Raw genomic sequence first — 17,250 nt, 5'->3', positions numbered from 1 at the left:
TTGTGCTCATCAAAAGCAATGGGGCCTTTGCTGTGGTTTTGTTTTTGTTGGGTTTTGGGTTTTGGTAGGGTCATTTCTGATTCTGTTTTTGTTTTGGTTTGGGTTTTCTTTCTTGTGGGTTTTTTTTTTCTTGTGGGTTTTTGGTTTGTTGGTTTTTTTTTTTTTTTTTTTTTGAAGGGGGTTGTGGTGTTGTTTCTTTTTTATTTTTTTTTTTGTTCTTATTGATATAATTTTATTATAGAGTCTCAGTCAATAGCTGAGATTGGTAGGGACCTCTGGACGTTCTCTGATCCAATCTCCCTACTCAAAGCAATATCATCTAGAGTGGATTGCTCAGGACTATGTCCAGTTTATTCTGAGTATTGCTAAGGATGAGGAATCCATAGCCTCTCTCAGCAGTCTCTAGGTTTTAGTGTTTGATTGCCATCAGAAGTATTTTTGTTAACTTTGCATGAAATTTTCAGTAGTTTATTTTGTGCCCATTGCCTTTTTTCCTGCCACTGGATATCAGCAAGAAGATTATAACTTCCCTTTTATTTTCCTGTCTGGATATTTAGAGACAGCATTAAGATCCTCGCTGAGCCTTTACTTCTCCAGATGAACATTGTCAGCACTCTTTCCTTACTAAATCAAATCTTTCAGTCCTGTAATCGTATTTGTGGCCCTTTGCTAGACCCACTCCAGTATGTCCATGTCTCTGTTGTTTGGGGAGCTCAGAGCTGGACACAACAATGCAGATAAGTCTCATTCTCCCACTGTGAATGAGAGGGCAAGGATCTACTCCCTTGACCTGATGGCAGTACTTTTTCTAATGCAGCTTGGGAGGCTATTTGCCTTCTTTGCTGGCTTATACTCAGCTTCCATCAGAAATCTCAGGTTCTTGCTTCAAAGTTGCTTACCAGCTGGTTGGCCGCATGCTGTACTGGTGCAGGGAGTTAATCTTTACCAGAGGCAAGAATTATTCTGCATTCTGCATTTTCTTTTTTTTTTTTTTTTTTTTTAACTTCATGTGATTCCTGCCAGCCCATTTCTGCAGCCTGTTGAAGTTCCTCTGAATGGCAGCACAACCATGTATCAGACACTTCCTCCCAGTTTTGTATTATCTGCAAACCTACTAAAGTTATTCCATGTCCCAGCACCCCAGTCATTAAGGAAGAGGTTAAACAGTATTGTCTCTACAAGCTTTGTGGCACTCCACTGGTGACTGGCTTCCAGCTGAAATGTTTCTGCTGATCCCAACTATTTGAAACTGGCTGTTCAGCCAATTGTCAGTACACCTCACTGTTCATTTATCTCCTACACACTTCATCAGTTTGTCTATGAGAATGTGATCAGAAACAGTGTCAAAAGCCTTGCTAAAATTAGGATAAATAGTATCTGTCTGTCTCACCTTATCCACTGAGCAAGTTATAGAATCATAGAAAGCTGAGGTGTTGGCCAAGTATGATTTCTACTTCAAAATTCCATCCTGACTACTCTCAATCACCTTCTTCTTTTTCGTATGTTTTGAGATAACTTCTAGGAGGATTTACTTCATCACTCTCTCAGAAACTCAGCCAGGCTCTCTGGCTTATTTGGTTCTTCCTTGCCCTTCTTGAACACAGTAGTGACATCTTTCTTCCAGTCCCCAGGAACCTTCCCCAGTCAGTATGACCTTTCAGATATAATAGAGAGTGGCCCACAAATCAGCCAGCTTCCTCAGCACTTGTGGGTGCATCCTATCGGGTCCTATGGAGTTGTGTAGATCCAATTTGTTCAAACAATCCCTGACCTGATCCTTCATGACCCAGGATAAGTTTTCCTTGCTCTAGACTTTACTACTGCTCTCAAGGACCTGGGATTACAGAACTGGGGAGGAGGTGCCATTAAATACTTCTGCCTTCTCTCTGTCCTTTACCACAAGGTCTCTTATCCCACCCAGCAGCAGGCTCACACTTCCCTTGTCTTCTTTTTGCTTCTGATATGCATGCAAGAAGTTCTTCTTGTTGCCTTCCTGCTCCTTACCAGATTCCTAACCCCATCCCTGCACCCTTGAACAGTCTTTGCTTATTCCTCCTGTATCAGCTAACCATGTATGCTTCCTTTTTAAATGTGAATTTTGTTAGGTGCACTTTGTTCATCTGTGTGGGCTTTCTGCCACATCCTGCATGTCAGGATGAACCATCTATGAAACTGGAGGTGATGATCCTTAAAAATAAATCAGCTTGCTTTCCTGTTCATATGTATTGTGTGCATACAGTATGTGCCATTTTGGCTCCTACTGTCATACAGACTGGGATTCTAGGTCTTCCCAACCCCCTTGATGAATCACTTATGGACCTAGAATCAGTCTCTGTCTCTTTTTTTCACTGTTTGGTCTGCTGGGCTCTTGTTTTTGGCAATTACACAGTCACTCAGCTGTGGGAGAAGAGGCGGCAGGAAGACCTTTCACTGTGCTGCATGTCTCTAAGGTTGGAAAATTGGATTCAATCTTTCCATGCATATGGTTTAGACACAAAAGTGCTCTGCCTGATGACTGATACTAAAAAGCTCAGCTGCTATGTTCTTGACCATTTCTAATTTTTCAGCATTGTTAAACTTAAGGTCAGTCCTCAGTGAAGCTCTGCGGAAGTAAAATTTAGTGATATCCCCAAAGAGGACATTTCTGAGCACAGATGGGTAAGGAGAGCACTCAGTTTTAGGAATTTCATACTAAATAAAGAATGACTGGCGTATTTAGGAATCTACAGTCTTGGTAAACAAGCAGGTGGGATTACTGCCTGGAGTTTAAGAGGAATGTCTAGACCTCATTTCTGAGAAATATTTAGGTGGGCTGGAATCCCATTAATTATTTCTTGGTTTGTTTTTTTTTTCTGTATTGATAAAACTATTCTTTTTTTTTCTCAGGCAGAGGGAACTAAAGGGGGATCAGAAAAATGAGGAATATACACTTTTTGTAATTCCTATAAAATGGAAAGGATGAATATGTGAGTCTTTCCTAGTTTAAACAACCAGAGGCTTGTGCAAAATTTGGTGTATTATCTTCCACTTTTCCACTGCAAAATATCAGTCAAAAGATGTTAAAACTCTACCGTAGGGACTGATAACATTAGAACTCCTGGTAGCAAGATGGATGCATAGCATACTGAAATCTGTGTTCTGCAAATAAGGATCAAATCACTAGGGGACAACACTGAAAAGAGAGACAGATCCAGAAAGTTATTGCCAGAACAGCTCAGCATTTTACTTGCTATTTGTTTTGAATGTATTCATGAGGATAATTTTTTTTTGGTCATATTGTAAGGTTCTGAACACCTCAATAAATGGTCGTCACCTTAAATAGGACCCTAAATTAAGTTATTAACACTCATTTACCTTCTAAAATACTGTCATCTGAAAAAACAACAAATCATTTGTCAGTGAAGGTATTTAAGAAAGAAATAAACTCATTCTAAAGTTAAAATAAAGATAGGTCAATGAAGAACCCCTCTAGGACATTTAAGACAGTAAAACTTACAAGAAATAGGTGAAGTTGTGGAATTAATCTGGATTAAAAGGGGGTAATGCATTTAAAGGTTAAAGACAGCCATTCCCACAAAAGCCTTTCAGTGTGGTCCTCACCGGCTGGCTCCCAAAGCCTCTTAGAAATCACATCATGAACCTCAGCCTTTAGGCGCAGAGGGAACCATGGGACCCATGGGGCTGTGTTCTCACATGTGACTTTTTAGCAAGTAGGATCTTGTGCAGAGTAATCCCCAAACTTGCACAAGATTCTCTAAATTTAAAAGGAACGTAAATCATCTGTTTCACGAAGCTACCCACACTGTAGAATCCCTGTGGAAGCCTTCATCCCCTACTGCTTTGTACTCCTCAGTAAATCTCAGTGCTTCCCAGCAGACTGATCAGAGGTATAAAGCAGTCTTCCTAAGCCCTTGCCAATTCTAGATATACCTTTACTCCTAGGGATTCTTTCCCCTTTTAAATTTAAGAGTGTAATTTGGGATGTCTTTTAACTACACTATTTTTAACCTGACAGTGCTCCATTCTGACATGCTATCCCATTCCCACTCTTTCTCCATGAAAACTGAAGCAAGTCTGTATTCCTTATCAGTTTTTAGCATGGCTGTTCCTGTATGGTAAATTTTAAATGACTTGTTTTCTTTCTTCAGTTGCTTTAAAGAGTTAAACGTGGACTTTTCACATCGCAGCATTTTAACACCTATTAGGCTTTTATAGATTTAGTTTGTGTATGATGAACTATGTGTGTATTTAACAAAAATATCAGCCAAAAGGGTAGAAGAGCAGAGGCCAAAAAATAAAATGTAGGCACAGAGCAGCCACAGTAATGGAAGAGAAGGAGGGGAATGCAGAGTCAGGTATCAGATTAATCAGGGGCCAGGCTGTTTGCCAGATACTGCATTAGTGAGTATTGCTCAGAGACTTCCCTTTCACTGTTTCTTGGCTTATTGAAGTGGTCATCCATCAAGTATCTGAATCCAACCCATGTTATCAAAGCACCTTCTATTTCTGCCATTCTTTAGGGTAAAAAAGACTCTAGCTCTCCTATATCCATGAAAATGATACTGTACCTTCTTGCAGCAGCCAAAATTTGATGGGCCAGTACTCAGTTTCATCAGATGATATAGAAATAAATATAGCCCTCAAAGGAAAAATAATATTGCAGTTTTCTATGCTGTCTGGTAATTAAGAGCAAAATATTTAGGCATTGTTTACAGAAGCAGTCTGACCTGAATCCAGGACATTGCCACCATTAAGTGTTTTTAGAAATACTTTGTTCCAAAAAAATTTGTATTAGTATATATTTTAATAAGACATTTTAGTATGCCACTCAGTAAATGTGATTTTGGTGAAGTTGGAGTAGGAGAACTTCAGTTATACAAACTACGAAAGGATCTAGATTCAGTGAACAGTATGTGCAGACATGTATGTAGACACAATTCATGTTGGTTTAACTGAGAATTGAAACTTTCTCTGAAATTTAACCTGCTACGTTCTGCAACTTCAATCCACTTTAGGACAATAAAGTAAAAAATTCTCAGAATGGGGCTCTGTCGAGTTGAGTGAAAAACCACCTTTCAGTGGTAGTGGGACATGGAGGAAGAGGTGATATTCAGCAGCAGATGCTCCCATGCCTCCTGGTCTTGCATAAAAGATACTGCTAGCAGTGTTGCATAAGTCACTGTTTGCTGGAAGTACAAATAGCACAGTTTCTTGTTACCAGTTAGACTAACAAAGCAACTTTAAGTAAACTCAATAAGCATAGAGGAGCCAGAATATTCCAGTAGCAGGTGGAGATTCAGGCTTTTTCACAAGTCAAGCAGTTCCAGCCCCATTACCTTCCTTCTGGAAATTCTATTACTTTTTCACTCTTGTTCAAAACATTCATGGTTAACCCTTCTTGCTTAAACTATTTATTTCTGGGTTTTCTTTGGAGAAGATACAGTAGCACATTAATTCAGAGCTGCAGCAGTACCTAACTACAGTACCTGCCCTGCTGTAATTTTGAAATTGTTTCTCTGGTGTTTCCCAACATGAATACTCTCTGTGACATTGTTTATGACTTTTTTGTTTTATAGGTTGGAGACAGCAAGCTTCTGTGGGGTTTCTTTGGTATATTTTTTCAAAAGAATTTTTATTTTGAATTAATTTATAGCAATTCTTTAGCTTTCCTCCATTAGAGTGGGCTTTAGAAGAGAGAATATTATTTAGTTTGGTATCAACTCCGGGAGAATAAATATGGTTTCTTTGAGGTAAGTGAAAAATAGACAGATAAGTTTGCATTGCCCTCTGAATGAAAATGCAGGTTTATTTCCTGAATACAAGAAAGCATGAGGACTATAAAATTAGAACTAAATTAATTCTTAGTCCAATTAGCCTTGACACTTTTATTCTCCTTCTGTTCTTTAGATATGAACAACCTAAATGTGATAATGGTGCCAGAGCTCACCCAACAAAAACAAAGGATTTGTACAAAGGACGCCAGCTTCAAGGTCAGTGAAACTGATAAATTTAGGTTTATGCATTCCAATGCTTTGTTTATTCACTAGTAAATTCACCAGTTTTATTCAATTTTTCATTAATTTCATTCATGTTATTCAGTTATTCTTTTATTCATCAGTTTATTCACCAGTAAATTAGAAACCAATTCCTTACACTATATCAAAACAAGTTATCTTTTAGATATCGCTATATTGATTTGCCACTGACTGAAGTCTTTGACTTTGGAATAGTGTAAGTCAGTATGGGTCTTGGGATCTTGTCAGAGAAAGTAATGTTCATTTTAATCAGTAGTTTCTTGGCAGTCACATTTACTTACTGGAATTATTCTTTGCTGGTGTCATAGCAGGGAAATCACCAAATATATCCAGGATTACTTAACTTCATAATCTTTGTTCTAGCAAAATCCATGGGGAATTGGCCTTCATCTCCAAATCAGTTTAAAAAATGTATCCATCTTACTTTTCTCCAAGAGTATCTTTGTCAGTTTGTCTCACAATAATAGTTCTTTTCGTTATCCCCTGTTGCACGTAAAAACAGCATCTTTTAGAGTTTTCATTTTTTCACGCATTTATAATCATGTGAGAGATGTTACCTATGGATAGTTGAGCTACACATAAGTCAGTAGACTTCCTTAATTTTTGAAATGGCCTTTTAGTATGCTTGAACAACTTGAGGTGTAGCAGGTTGAGTGATATTGCACTGTTATGAGAGAATTACAAGTCACTGTCACCCATTGTAAAGAACCAAAAAGAAGTAAATAATATTTACAGATCTTTCATGTCATGAAAAATGTTCTAGTTTGGTCACCCAAAGAAGCATCCAGACACTAATTCTCAACTAATGCCCATCAGTGCTTAAATGTATAATGAATGCACACACATTAATGCTCTCTGTCATTAATTAAATTTAATTACAAGGTGTAATAAGAAAAAATAATAAGATATAACTCCATGTTTTGTTCTATATAGAAGCTAATGAAAATGCCCTGCTTATTGTAGCGGGTGCTGGGCAAAATGTCCTTCAGGAGTCCCTTCCAACCCAAATTATTCTGTGCTATTTTACAACTCGATGGAAACCAATGGCTAACCAAAGTTAGTTAACCCTCAACATCTTAAACAAATTACTTCACGGAACACTTGCATAGTTACAGACTTGGATAGTTATTTTATTTTATGTTATTTGTTTTTGGTTTTTTTTCTGAGTGAAAAGGAAGATATTATAGCAGAGCAGAAGTTGAAGGAACAGGTTTTGTAGCTGAAGATATCACTTACTGGTCATTCCTACCTTTTGCTAAATATTTTTCAAAGCATTTTCTAGATGGAATCTTAGAGGGGGAATGGCAGGTGAAAGTTTTTGAGATGTCGTGTGTCTATTTTTATCTAAACTGCTAGTGCTTTCATAAAGTACAGTAATAAAGATTTATCCAAAATCAAAATAATTTTCCAGTGAAATAGCTAACAAGAATTTTCAATGATGAAAGCTCCTCTCTCACTTGATAAATTAATTTTCACTAAGTTAGGCAATGGTATATTGATTTTCTTTTTTTTTTTTTTTTTTTACATTATGATATTTTGCATTATGTGTGCTTTAGTCCTAAAAACCACTACAGCACTGCAAGCCTATAATTATCATAATTGATATGTACGACATGGATTTGCTCTCTCTCATGTTAGGTTGCTTAATCTTTGACTTCCAAATGCCTTGTTATTTTAAAATAAGGCAAATACCAACAATTCTTAAATGCTTATAGGTTAACTAGAAGAATCCCTTCTATTCTGCAGCAGCATGGAATAAGTACATGTCTGTTAAAATAGTTGGAGAAAGAGGCAACTTCCCAGCTACAGTTGTGTTAAGATGTTTATTTTTTTCTTTCTCTTTAAGGCTAAATGCATAAGTCTTAAGACAGAAAATTTATTTCTTCTCATGAAACACTACATCAAGTGAAATGAATTGAATTTACTTTAGATGAGTTTTTGGAAAAGAGGTTGAAAGATGTTAACAAGTAACACAAAGTTGTGCAAATAGCTAATATGAATCAACTTTTTAATAGCAATGAATCAGTGTTACTCAGTTTTTCTATTGTAAGCAGCCTTGCAAAGGCATGTTTGCATCTGTGTTGTCTAAATTTAAATATGCCATATAATTGCTGAGTGGTGCCAGGACTGAATAAAGAAATAAAAAAACCAGGTTAATTGGATTCTTACTTTTAAGGAATAATATATTTCTTAAAGGATGGGTTTACTTGATTTACTGATTATAGCCACAAAAATCCAGTGGCCCTGGGTGAAACCACTGCGACTGCGTGCCATGTAAAACCAGGAAGATTTTAAAATTAATTACTTTACTCCTATGAATGATCTTAAATGGGATAAACCCTGCTGGTAGATCCTCAAGTGGATTAAATTGGCATGGTTCTGCAGCTGCACTGATTTATACCACCCAAAAATTTGAACCCATTTTATGTTAAGCCAAATATTTTTAGCAATAATTTGCAAATAAATCAAGAAGCAGCTTTTGGCAAGCACTGATACCTTGTTAAGGCAAAACTGTGGAAGGTAGGTGTCCTTTGGAGTCTACAGCAAAATCCCCACTAGTTTAAACCTAGCTAAGACTATGTCTTCACATCCTATGGTAATACAAAGCATCTGAAATGGAAGGGTGGTCTAATGTTTGTAGGGATGATCCAAGCCACCTGTATCTCTTAGTTTAGGCTGGAAACTATATAATAATAATAGTAATAATAATAGTAATAATAATAATAATAATAATTCCCATTAGACTTCTAGTCTTTTTTTTAAAGCCAAAGCATTTTTCTGAGGTTACTTGTGGTTATGATCCTTCTCAGAAACTTGTTATTTTGAGATAATGAAATTGAACTCAAGGAGGAACATAGAGAATGTGGCAAACTGTGGAAACAAAAGGGTTTTTTGGTTTTCTCACAGTCAGAGTTTTCAAACATTTGTATTTTGACCTTTCGTTCTCCTCTGTGTTGTACAGCAAAATGGAAGTTTTGTGATGAGCTAACATATTCTGTAAAGTCTTGACTGGCTTTTTCCATACTTTGGATTGTGTGTTGAAGAGGAATTCAGTTTTCTACATAAGCTGATCAAGAGCATTTAAAAGGGTTTAGCATGAAGGCTAGTTAAGCTAAACATACGGTATGATGAAATGAGGTGTAGGTACCCCTGTATTTTCCTAAAATCATGAGTCAAATTCAGCCAAGCTTAAGAATTATCAGTTCCTAAGACTGTAATTTTTCAGCCTGAGTCTGTGGGTGAAGGTATTTCAAATAATTTATGTATTCCATACATTTTATTATCAGTAAAATATTTTTAACACATATCTGCAGTAGGTGTATATTTATTTATAAACCATATAAATTTACTACCATAATAATAAATTAAGTATGTTGTAAAACATGCAAATATAGAAATTGAAAAAGGATTAAATAGAGCTGAAATGACCTCAATTTAATTTTTTAAATTTCATCTGTTAATAGCACAAACAATATTTTATTTCTGCACTCCAGCTGATTGTCATGTGCCTCACCTGGAGTACATGCACCCTGCCTTGGATACAATGGATAAGCTTCCTGTTCATAAAGTTAGTCTTGCCTCTTCTCTAAGCAACCTGGAAAAAAAAGGACCTTGGTCTGTAGGAGAGCAAGACATGAGACACTGCCAGACTACTCAGAAAATTTGTCTCCTGGGCAAATCTTTTTCTTATTTAAAAAATATGCATTGAAAGCAAGAAGTTTTTGTTTTAGGCTCTGCTGTGTGCGAGGGCTGGATAAACTTTGGATAGTACTTTTTATGAGTTAAGATTTTTGTATTCTTACCTGACTTGGGAATTTATCTGTTTTTCCTGTAATATGATTTTCATTACCTGACCTGAAATTTGAAAAGCAAATGGAAAAAATTTTAAAGTATTCTGGGAAATGTAATTTTGCTCACGTAATATTTTTAATTAGCAGTACCCTTATCTTTTGTGCAGAAAAAAACTAACAAAACCAAGCAAATGAGTAAATGTCACACGAGTTTCAGCGAGAGACACAATGTCCTGCTGGATTTTCAGACTTTACTGGGTTGCTATTTGTCAATTTAAGTCAGACCACTAACTTTCTTTACATTGTATTTTGGTTTTTTTAAGTTTCTCCTTTTCTTTAATGAAGTGTGGGGTTTTTTGAAATTCCTGAGTTGTGATAGTTCCTTTCAGACAAAAGGATAATTTGAGAGGGGAAAGTATAGTTTGGAAATGACAGTGTCTCTAACAGTAATACAGTCTACTGACTTGGGTCAATGTGCAGATGTAGTAAATCAATCTACTAAAAGTCTTGAAAGTCTCCCTTTTTTATTTTCTCTAAATAGCATAGCTCTTCATTGTTGAATATTTTGTTTTCCTGAGATGCTGATCTCAGTTTACCTTGCTGGAATCCAGTAGAATACATCCATTACATTCGAGTTACCATAGGTTTTTACTGGTGGTGTGAGATCAGCACTTCACTCCTCTTTCTGTCCTTACTGACAATCCTTCAGTTGATTATCATTAAATTTTTTAATTCTAGACCATTTATCATAAAAAGGTGAGTATTTCAGGGTTTTGAGAGAAGCGTCTGAAAGGTTACAATTTTTATTGTCCGGGATCTATTCGGTGGCGCAAGAAGGATCCACGTTAGTTTTGCACTACCTCTGGGAGACAGATTTTAAATTCTCTGTGCCCCCTTTTCACCACAACCCAAATTCAAAACTCGGTGCTTTCCATCCAGGCCCTAAGCTCTGCTAATCGCTTTGGTGGTATTCTGATGGTCTACACTTTAATTCAAACTTGGAACTTTATTACTCAATTGAAATGTCTTGACAAAGGTCCCTTGTATGCTTAATCAACTTAATAACAAAAAAAAAGAGTAATTTACAACTCTTCCTGAAGTATGAACTACAGGTTGTTTTCTAATTTCATAGCCTACTACTGACTCAGCTCTTGTTTTTAGCTATGGGTGTTCTTAAGCTTTGTTTAACCTTGGCATTCAAGGAGTTAATATTTTCCCCTGCAAATCATGCATGAGAGAGGGAGCAGTTTAAGTTATCTGTTTATTTATTTTTTGTGTTACTTAAGAGAAACAAAAATATTCTAACTGCCCAATTTTCTTCCTATTGTAATGGCTTTATTTGCTGTGTTTCTGATGGGATAGTCCTGCATTGACCCTGAATAGTTTATGTTTTGTGGAGCAAAACTCATGATTTAAGGTATGGGAGAATTACGTGTGGATAAGTACAGTTTACTTTTGGTTGTTGGCAGTGTATCTTTTTCCAAAGTTAAAGGGAAATAGTCGGAAGCACTCAAACCACGATGATGCAACACCCAGAGCCAAACAGCCATCATATGAAGTGTCTCACTTCAAAGGCATCTTAAAAGAAAAAGAAAGTGATAGAGGCTTAACTGCTTTTCCTCTTGAGGTTCATTCTATCATGCAATGGTTACACTTTTGACCATGACAGCATCAGATTTCATAAGGTGCTAGAGTATTTCTCAGCTAAAATACTGAGTTATCCCCACTGCCCTACCTCATTTAGCTCGGTCTGTTTTCAGATAGTGCTTCAGTTCCTCAGTGTAGCCTGGTACCAGCACAAAGCAGAAACTAATCTTACCTTATTTCACATTCTTAAACATTTGAGTGAATGACTAAAGCTTTCTTTTTTTATAAAGGCATCAGATAAGGCATAATGCAAATTTTATACACATGCCTGCCTTCCCATGAGCTTCAAATTGTTAGGTCAATTGGCATGTAACTGTCTCCACTGAGCTGTGATTTAAGAGGATTATATTTTTATGATGTAACCAGCTTTCTGGCTGCATGAGCTAATACTCGAAATATTCCTTTCTGCTATTGAATCTTAAAGCTCTGACTAGTCAACCAACCATTTGAAGTTGCTGGCTGTTTTGAATGAGCCTGTAACCATTTCCCTGTGTCCTGTGCTGTTCTATTTACCAAGAGGTACTTGGCAAAAAGGCTCTGTATGGGGCAGAGCTACCTAACAAAATTACTATGACCAGGAAATGTTGGTTCAAATCTGGTGTGAACCTTCATGGCAGTGATGGCAGAGCTGAACAGCTGCATGCTGAGTTGATGGAGGGAGTCTACCAGGAGCATGGTGGTGTCTGCAGGGAGGACGTGAGGCTCAACAGCGAGGTACAGCTCCCAGAGCTGCAGGTTCAGAAGCAGAGTGAAGCCCCCATTATCAGGGTCAGGGGGGTCAAAGTGACATTGCATGCCAATGAGGCACCCACAAGTCCGTGGGCCCAGACAGGGTGCAGCTGGGAGTAATGAGAGAGCTGGCCAAAAGAGCTTCCCAAGTCACTTTCAGTCATTTGCCAGCAGTCCTGGTTAAGTGGAGAAATCACAGAATTACCAGGAGTTAATTAATAAATGTAACACCCATCCACAAGAAGGGTTGGAAAAATGATCTGAGAAACTAAAGGCCTGTCAGCCTGACCTTGGGACTAGGGAAAATCACAGAGAAGATCATCACGGGTGCCAACATGCAGCGTGTGCAGGACGACCAGGGGATCAGGCCCAGCCAGTGGGGCTTATGAAAGGCAGCTCCTGCATGATCTCCTTCTATGGCAAGGTGAATTGCTTAGAAGATAAGGGAAAAGCTGTGGTTGTTGAATATCTATCCTTCAGTAAAGGCTTTTACACCATCTTCCACAGCAGCCTCCTGGGGAAATGGAGGCTTTTTTTGGCTTGAACAGATGCACTTTTCACTGGGTAAAGCACTAGCTGGATGGCTGGACCAAGAAAGTGGTAGAGGATGGAACTAAATCCAGTTGCTGCCCAGTCACTAGTGGTATTCTCCAGGACACAGTGTTGGGGTTGGTCTTGTTTTATATGTTTCATCAGTGGTTTGTATGAGGGGATTTAGTGCATCCTCAGTAAGCTCACAGGTAACACCATATTAGATGGAAGTGTTTTTCTGCTGGGGGATATGAAGGCCCTGCAGAGAGAGCTTGACAGGCTGGATCAGTGAGCTGAGGACAACTGCATGAGGTTCAATAAATCAAAGTTCTGGGTACTGCACTTGCATTGCAACAACCCCAAGCATCAATATAGGCTTGGGGAAAAGTGGCTTGAGAAGTGCTTAGCCGAAAGAGATTCAGGGTTGCTGGTTTATAGCTGGCCAGCTGTTTGCCCAGGTGAGCAAGAAGGCCAATAACATCTTGGTCTGTATCAAGTTTAGTGTGTCCAGCAGGACTCAAGAAGTGATTTTCTGCCTGCACTCAGCACTGGTGACACCACACCTTAAGTGCTCTGTTCATTTCTGGGCCCCTCACAGCAAGGAAGACATTGAGGTTTTGGAGGGTGTCTGGAGAAGGGAAGCGGAGCTGGTGAAGTGTCTGGAGCACAAATCTTATGAAAAGCAGCTGGAGGGAGCTGGGAGTGTTTAGCCTGGAGAAAAGGAGGTTCAGGGGGGACCTCACTGCTCCTGAAAGGAGGGTGTAGCCAGGTGGGGGCCAGTCTCTCCTGTCATGTCTCAAATGAAAGGATGACAGGAAATGGCCTTAAGCTGTGCTTTGGGAGGGTCAGGTTAGATATAAGAAAAAAAATTTCACACTGAAACTGAACTGTTGTTAAGCATTGGAATGAGTTGTCCAGGGATGTCGTGAAGTCACTGTCTCTTGAAGTGTTCAAGAGGTGTCTAGATATGGCACTTGGGGTTTTGATTTATGGGTGGTTTAGGTTGGTTTTAGGTTGATGGTTGGACTAGATGATTTTAAAGGTCTATTCCAACCTTGATGATTCTGTGCAGAGGGGTGCTGGAGGGCCAGGAACACTCCTTGTCAATCCCCTAGTGCTGGGGTAGGAAGGGGAATGGCTGCTTCCCCTCCCAAGGCACTTGCTGTCTCCTCTGGCATGTGCAGTGGTGGCCTGGGGAGGGCAGAGGCAGTAATCCTCAGCACTACATAGCTCTGTGGGCCGAGCAAGTGCTGATGCCACTGCTATGGCTTCAGAGTAGAGATCCTCCAAAGAGGACTCAGTGTCTTAAACCTACAGTAGTTTCCTTGGACTTTTGAATTTAGTAACTTCAGTAACTAGTATTATTACCCCGTTGCCTGGCTACATGAGCATATTTTAGTCTCCCACTGGGATGTTTTGCTCCAGAGGGAAGAAGTCTTGGAAGCTATTTTTCAAGGCTCTGCAGATCACATTGATTTTCCTGCACACTGTCTTCTATTCATCTCCTCATCCTGATTTAATTAATAGTGATTTGGCCACAGTTCTTCATACTGCTTTAATTTTGCTGTCAATTTGTAATTATTTCTTATCAAATTGAATTTTCACACAAAGCTACAGTAGAAATATTAATATCTGAAAAAAATATCTCAAACACATAACCCAACAGCTGCTTAATGTGCAAATTTGCCTATAAAATTACAGTGAAAGCATTTGTGTTACTAGTAAAATGTCAGTGAAAGAAACAGCTGTTTCACAGCTAACAAAAGAGAAAAGCTTGCTAATTAAAGGTGATGCTACTGGCTGAGCAATAGCATTTAATTCATTGCTCTAGTTCATATTAACCTATAATTTTATGTTTATTTTAAAGGGCTATAATAGGACTAATAAACACTGATTTAATTTGCTTCACAGCATTGGCTATGTCTAAGAATATAAATTCTGTTTATCACCTCACTTGTTGCTGTCCTCCTTTTCCAAACAAGCCCATGTTTAAAGACAGCAGCCTTGCCTGCTGTGCTGTTCTGTGGCATTGGGTCCTGCTGTCAGTGTGAGCAGTGGAACTCCTCCAGGGGAACATGCCCAGAAGGGAGAACATTCTCCTGTGTCTGGCTGATTTCCCAGGAGGTTGCCTCACACCAGCTGTGTAGTTACATTTAATCCATAATATTATATTTATTCTCCTACTATATTTTTTTTTTCCTAACAGTAAAGAGAGAAAGAAGAAAATGAATTTATGGGAAATGTTTCAATATAGAGATTAGCCTGTTCAAGAAACCCAAAAGAAAGTGCAAAACAGTACATTTTAAACATCTTTGTTTCTTTTAAAAAGGTCTCTGCAGAAAATACGTGAATTAAGAAAATAAAGATATTTACCCTCTTTTAAAGACAGTCTAAAGTTTACAATAAAAATACCACAGACCCTTTTAAAGCAGCTCCAAGGACATGATATAGATACTGAGGTAGTGTCTGTGCCCAGCATAAAATCCTACAAAAAGCAGAGTGAAACTTTGATCATACTGGAACCTAAAAGGAATTAAAGAATTTGCTGCATTCAACAAACTTTGATGCTGTATTCTTAAAACTACAAGCTTTGAGAAATGCTTTTTAAAAAAATCTTGAAATAATCTCTGGTATAGTGAAGACATAGGAGAAGTATTTCATAATAATGTGGGGAACTGGATTTTAGCTCTTGGGCTAGCAGTAGAAAAAAAGCCAACACAAGAGGGGAAGATTGATATAGAATAACCTCAGTGTTTTCTGCCAGAATGCCTGCAATCATTATCTTCTTGCAATCTAAAAGCTGTCAAGGAAAACTCATATTAACTGAACGGAAAAGGTGGAAACCTTTTAGTGTGCCAGGACTGTAATCATAATGAAAAATGACACCTGAATCTTATCATGACAGTGAGTAGGAGTCACATGATAAGACACTATTTCCTCAAAGGCACTTGGTATGGCTTCTCCTTTATAATCTGATATGAATAAAAATATGCCATGGATTTATAACACTGTTGCCTTCAAAATGGATATCTTGTTTTGTTGTGTTTTCATACTTGGATACAAGTTCTCCTTGATTATGTGGCAGAAACAGCTCTCAAGTTTAATCTCTGGACAGGGAAAAATAAATATTTTCATTCCAGATTGAATGTATATCTGCAGCTATATTTTCAAGAGGGAACAGCAATGGTTAGGCATTTATTCTTTGTGTTGAGTCACTTGGAGAAGTGTTCCAGTTTTCAAATAAAATGAGCACTTCAATAACTGTGAGTTCAGAGGGATTTTCAATTCCCAGCAATTTTGAAAATTGAAATACTTAAATTAAATCATCATAGAAATTTTGTGTTTTTCATCAAACAGTGACTTTTTGAAGTGCAGACGAATGAGGCTAGGGCTTGTGAAAAATTAAGCCAGTGCAAGCCTTCCTGCTTACTATTGGGAATTACTATACATTTTGAATAACTTTATGTGTAATACAGTAATAACATCAGTCATTACTCAGCTGAATAATGACTGAAAGTGTCAAGCAATAAGCCTAATTTACTTGTCAATGAAAATGAACAAGATGTAGTCAAAATTGTTGACACTGATCTCACATCAGTAAGTATATTTTTCTGAAGAAAATATTTTTGTGTTAGCCTGCAAAAGGCTTTTTGTGTAGCCCCCTCAAAAAGGGAAAAAAATTCCTCCTCAAGGGCTTTCAGTTGTGGAGGCCTAGAGGTTGTATTCAAACAAAGAATGACATCATGTATTTAATAGTCTCATATGCACTGTCATGCAGAATATTTAGTTTGCTGCAAAAAATAATTACTTTGTTTACTTCTTTTGGGAAAAAGGCTGTCTCTGATAATCAGAGTCCATTCAGTGCTCATGTTTTCTAAATACCAGCATAGCTTATCTGAGACCAGTGGAACTGATCACTGGTGCAAGAGGCAAAGTGTGTCACACGTCTCACTTGAGGTTGACTTTATTTTACAAAGTAAAATATCATTATTGAACATAGTTTCTGACTGAGGCTCAAAGGCAATGCCAGGTTTTGTCCTCCTGATCATAGGGAATCAAAGACATGATTAATTTTACATGCTATGTCTTGGTAAGGAAGTGCTGCAACCTTGGTGCAGCCACAGATAGAGGATGTTACACCTGCTGTTGTTAAAATGGAGAACCAGCAACCAGAGATGAGCTTGGAAAGACTCCCTGCTTAGAATTGTTAATTGTTTGCATCACAGTAGTGTATAGATGGAGAGTCTGGGATCCCAGTGTCTGGGCACTGCACAAATACAGAATAACAAGATGATGCCTGGAAAATTCGCAGTCTAGATGATTGCAAAGCCACTTGGACAATGGGTGGACAGATGCCATCAACTGGAGAGGCAGTGAAAGTTCCTGCCAATTCCTCAAAGTGCTTCAGCCTGCCAGCATGTGTCACCTTCAATTCACACTGGCTGAGCTTAAGCCAGCTGGCTTTCCTCCAGGTCCTTCTTTGCATCAGGTATTTAGACTGCAGAGAATGCATTTTT

General features: G+C 38.1%; 1 protein-coding gene across 2 annotated transcripts in view; it reads left to right on the top strand.

Annotated features, from left to right (window-relative positions):
• SMOC2 (SPARC related modular calcium binding 2) overlaps positions 1 to 17,250 on the top strand; it is a 140,249-nt gene that overhangs the window by 97,404 nt on the left and 25,595 nt on the right. For both annotated transcript variants that reach the window (XM_086877879.1, XM_086877878.1), the window contains exon 9: positions 5,908 to 5,990. In XM_086877879.1, coding sequence (XP_086734005.1) covers positions 5,908 to 5,990 — 83 coding nt within the window. The remainder of the gene's footprint in view (positions 1 to 5,907; positions 5,991 to 17,250) is intronic.

This window comes from Cyanistes caeruleus, chromosome 2 (assembly GCF_971803275.1).
Source record: "Cyanistes caeruleus chromosome 2, bCyaCae1.hap1.1, whole genome shotgun sequence".
NCBI classification, from domain to species: Eukaryota; Metazoa; Chordata; class Aves; order Passeriformes; family Paridae; genus Cyanistes; species Cyanistes caeruleus.
The sequence above is the reverse complement of the archived record's forward strand: the minus strand, read 5'-3'. Positions and strand labels throughout refer to the sequence as shown.